The sequence below is a fragment of the Berghia stephanieae genome, unplaced genomic scaffold (assembly GCF_034508935.2).
Source record: "Berghia stephanieae isolate SIO BIC M18660-M18661 unplaced genomic scaffold, UCSD_Bste_1.3 scaffold6611, whole genome shotgun sequence".
NCBI classification, from domain to species: domain Eukaryota; kingdom Metazoa; phylum Mollusca; class Gastropoda; order Nudibranchia; family Aeolidiidae; genus Berghia; species Berghia stephanieae.
This window is the reverse complement of record NW_027628191.1, coordinates 636-4,491: the sequence shown is the minus strand read 5'-3', so window position 1 is coordinate 4,491 and position 3,856 is coordinate 636. Positions and strand designations below refer to the sequence as shown.

Below are 3,856 nucleotides of genomic sequence, written 5' to 3'. Positions count from 1 at the left end.
TTTCAAAACCCCTTACCACAGGTTACTAGAAAATCAAACCTATTTTTAGAAACAAAAACAAAAAACACACATTTTAAAAACAAAAATTTTTCCACACAGTTAAATAGTTCATGCGTAATGCCATTGTTTTAAAACCCTAGATAATAAATGTTCGTGCTCCATGCAAGATAAAACTGGCTTCTAGGAAATTAAAAACAAAAAAAAATTTTGTTTATAAATAAAAAAAAAGTTAAAACCCACAAAAAAAAAACAAACAAATAAAAAACAACAAAAACAACTTTTTTTTAAAAAACCCCCCCCGGAAAAAAACTCCTGTTTGATATCCATTCAATCTTGATATTAGGCTGTTTTTAAGTCGGTAAAAGGTACCAAATATCGTAAAAATTTTCGAAAAAACCCTTTTTTTTTTTCACATTTGGCAGAAAAAATGAAAAACCCAAGGCTTCAAAATTATCGATTTGATTCGTAAATTTTTTAAAGTAGTAACTATCTTTACATTATCGATCAACAATCTATGTGTTGAAGCAAAAGTTTTTTTCCCCAGCCAAAATGAAAAGAAAAGGGAAAAAAAAAACAAAAAACAAAACAACAGAAACAACAAAAAGCAACCAAAGAAAAAACAAACGAACAAAAATAAATAAAAATTTTTTAAAAAACAAAAAAAAAAAAAAAAAAAAAAAAAAAAAAAAAAAAAATAAAATTTAAAAAATAGTTTTGTACCCCCTACTAATAATATGGACCCTTCAAGTAATTTATTCATAGATATTTTCTTGGGGAAAAATATTAATAAAATAGTGTGACCCAATCTCAAAACGGTATTTGTCAAACGGTTCGGGGGACTGGATCGATATTGATCCAGGTGAATTCGAACTGTTTTTTTTTTTTTTTTTTTTTTTTTTTTTGTTTTTTTTTTTTTTTTTTTTTTTTTTTTTTTTTTTTTTTTTTTTTTTTTTTTTTTTTTTTTTTTTTTTTTTTTTGTTTTTTGTTTTTTTGTTTTTTTTTTTGTTTTTTTTTTTTTTTTGTTTTTTTTTTTTGTTTTTGTTTATTTTTTTTTTTTTGTTGTTTTTTTTTTTTTTTTTTTTTTTTTTTTTTTTTTTTTTTGGGGGGGGGGGGGGGTCCCCGACACGCCTGTCCACCCCCGTTGTGATTGGGTAGCTGGGTATGACGGACATTACTTTGCTTTAATAAACTAGCGGCCTTATCCGAAGAGTAGGAAATGGCGTGCACTTATTTGCAGGTCTGGTAACTCAATTTCTTATGGGCTCTTTGTTGTAATGGAAATCTCAAAATATGACGCAAAATATTGTCAACTACAATAATGTTAAACTAGGCTCATAAGTGGGTTCGGAACTTCATATACGTCAGTAGGAAACAATCGATATTGTCCGTTTCACGCTATAGAAACCGGGATAAACTCCGGATCCATAAGCCTAATAGTTCTGAAGGATTACTAAAAGCCGAAACGTAAAATCTCTCATCAATTTAAACTTTAAATTCACTTTTTGTCTTCAGGTCCATCCCGCCATAATGCCGATGAGAGAAGAAGGGTCACATATTCATGATTTAAAAGGATTCAATAGTCTCGACGTCACGTCCTCCCAGCAATCAGCAGCTTGGTTCTAAACAAAGAAAATCGGCACTCTCTTTTCTTCATGCTGGCTAGAACATTTTCACACGTCATGTGATCAGAATGTATAAAAGTCAAAACATGATCAGATTTATAATGTTTTTCTCCTCTGGACACACTTTTATACTCGTCGCAGAATTAGTATTTCATAAGCGTGGTGATGGAGATAATGCGTCCGCCATTGTTCCGATAGTTTTAGAACCAGTTACTATGCGTCATTACGAGGGAAGTGACGTCACGACTGTTGAACCCTATTAGCCAAACGTATCTACTTTTGCTCACCAACAAAACTAATACCATAAGCCTAGCGTGTCAAATTTTAGCTCACTCAAAACTATACGCGAGTAAGTAGAAAAAATATCCCAGTCAAGGGAAATAACTCTTACCTTCTTTCTTGTCCGATCTGTGGAGACTTTTGTACATCTGTTTGTACCACTGAGATTGGTTCTCTTCTCCCACGTTCTGGAAAAAAAGGGGGAAACATCTAATAGATGCTGTGCGCTCTGCTATGAAACTCAAAGCATTGTCATCCGGAAATATAACGAACCAACACACAGGCTATGTCGTGTAACCTTGAACGTTTATAATCTGGTTAATACAGTTTAGTGAGCATTGCTCATGAAAATGGATGGCAAAAAAAACCAATAACAAAGACCTGAGGTCACTTCGTCACTTCGTTCCAATCTAGAGATGCTGTGTGCTTGGCTAAGAAATTCACAACATTATGACCTGTTGGGGGGAACAAATGAGACACTGTGAAGCGCATTGAACATGATAAAGTTTGAGAACATTAATCAGTCGTTAATTTTGGGATCGGAGTGGTGAAGCATGTGTATGTAATTCAAGAAGCCCCGAAAGATTTAAAATGGCGATATGTCATTTAGGCATTTAAATACCGTTGCGGTAATTTTGAACTCCACTCTCTTTTTAAAAGGCAAGCCAATGGGGAGACCTCTGGATGGGCTTTTTTTTTTTTTTTTTTTTTTTGCAGGACTCTACAAAATACAATGAGCAAAGGGCGATCATTTGGCCCGAGAGGAACGCGCTAAAGTCGAAGCTCTATGGGTCTCAGCACGAGATTGGGACCACAGAAATCCTGCATCTTCTTGGCCGTCAGCCATAAAGCCATCGTGGGGGAAAAGAAGAAGAAGAAGAAGAAGAAGAAGAAGAAGAAGAAGAAGAAGAAGAAGAAGAAGAAGAAGAAGAAGAAGAAGAAGAAGAAAAAGAAGGATGGGCTTGATGTGCTCTGTACTGGGTCAATGATCTAGCCGCCCTATTTCGAACTATCAGTGATACAACAGTGCAGGATGTATACGGACCTGTCTATTTGCAAGGGGAACTCCCTCGTTGTCAACGGGCCCGATCCCCTCATACTTCACAGGTTTGGGGTCGCTGGTTTGCACGTTGGTCGTGTCGGAAGCCGACGGTCTCTCCGCGGGGAGGTGAAGTAGTTCTCCGTCATTTTGGCGTCCCTCCTTCCATCCTCTCTTGGCTCCCGATGTATTTGGCGCCCTTTGGGAGTTGGCCATCTGGGAATGAAGAAATGGATTCAAAGTCAAGACGAGGCAACAACTACATTAAGTGGTGAATTGTAACAAGTTTAAGGTACAAAAACGTATAATATAAATATAAATAAAGTAAATAAAGCGCCGAACCCGACTGCACTTATTTGCAGGTTTGATAATCCAATTCCTTAATGGCTCATTGTTGTAATCGACATCTCCAAAAAATTACGTAAAATATTGTCCATGACAACAATTTTAAAAAACTAAGACTTATTTTTCCCTTTTTAAAACCCTGACTAGACTAAATCATAATTATTATGTTAATCATAATTTAAAAAGAAGACGAAGAATGTGCATAAGATATATCGATTATCGAAAATGTTTTGAATTTTAAAAAAATTTTTGACTTTAGCAAATAATGCAAAAATCCACATATTATATGTTTTTGATACATTTTTACAGTAACCAAAATAAAAAATGCTTAATAATTACATCTTGACCAAAAAAATAATATTAAAAAAAAATAATTAAAAAAAATAATAATAACCCAAACTTTGTGCTGCAAGAGAACAGCATTGAGTGTTCAGACAAAAAATGTAAAGAACAACTAGAATTAAATGACACAACTGAGACCTTCACAAAACAACAAACACACACACACACAGCAAGCTTTTATATTATAATAATAATACACATCTTGATATCAATGGATTTTAAATTGCAT

The 3,856-nt window shown here is 34.0% G+C and overlaps 1 protein-coding gene across 1 annotated transcript; it reads right to left on the bottom strand.

Annotated features, from left to right (window-relative positions):
• Positions 1–1,948: 1,948 nt before the first annotated feature.
• Positions 1,949–3,156, bottom strand: LOC144962173 (vinexin-like; the record flags this gene model as incomplete). Its single annotated transcript, XM_078895115.1, has 2 exons — positions 1,949–2,089; positions 2,947–3,156. Coding segments are annotated over 2 exons (306 nt in total), but the record flags the coding sequence as incomplete, so codon positions are not given.
• Between the last annotated feature and the right edge of the window lie 700 nt (positions 3,157–3,856).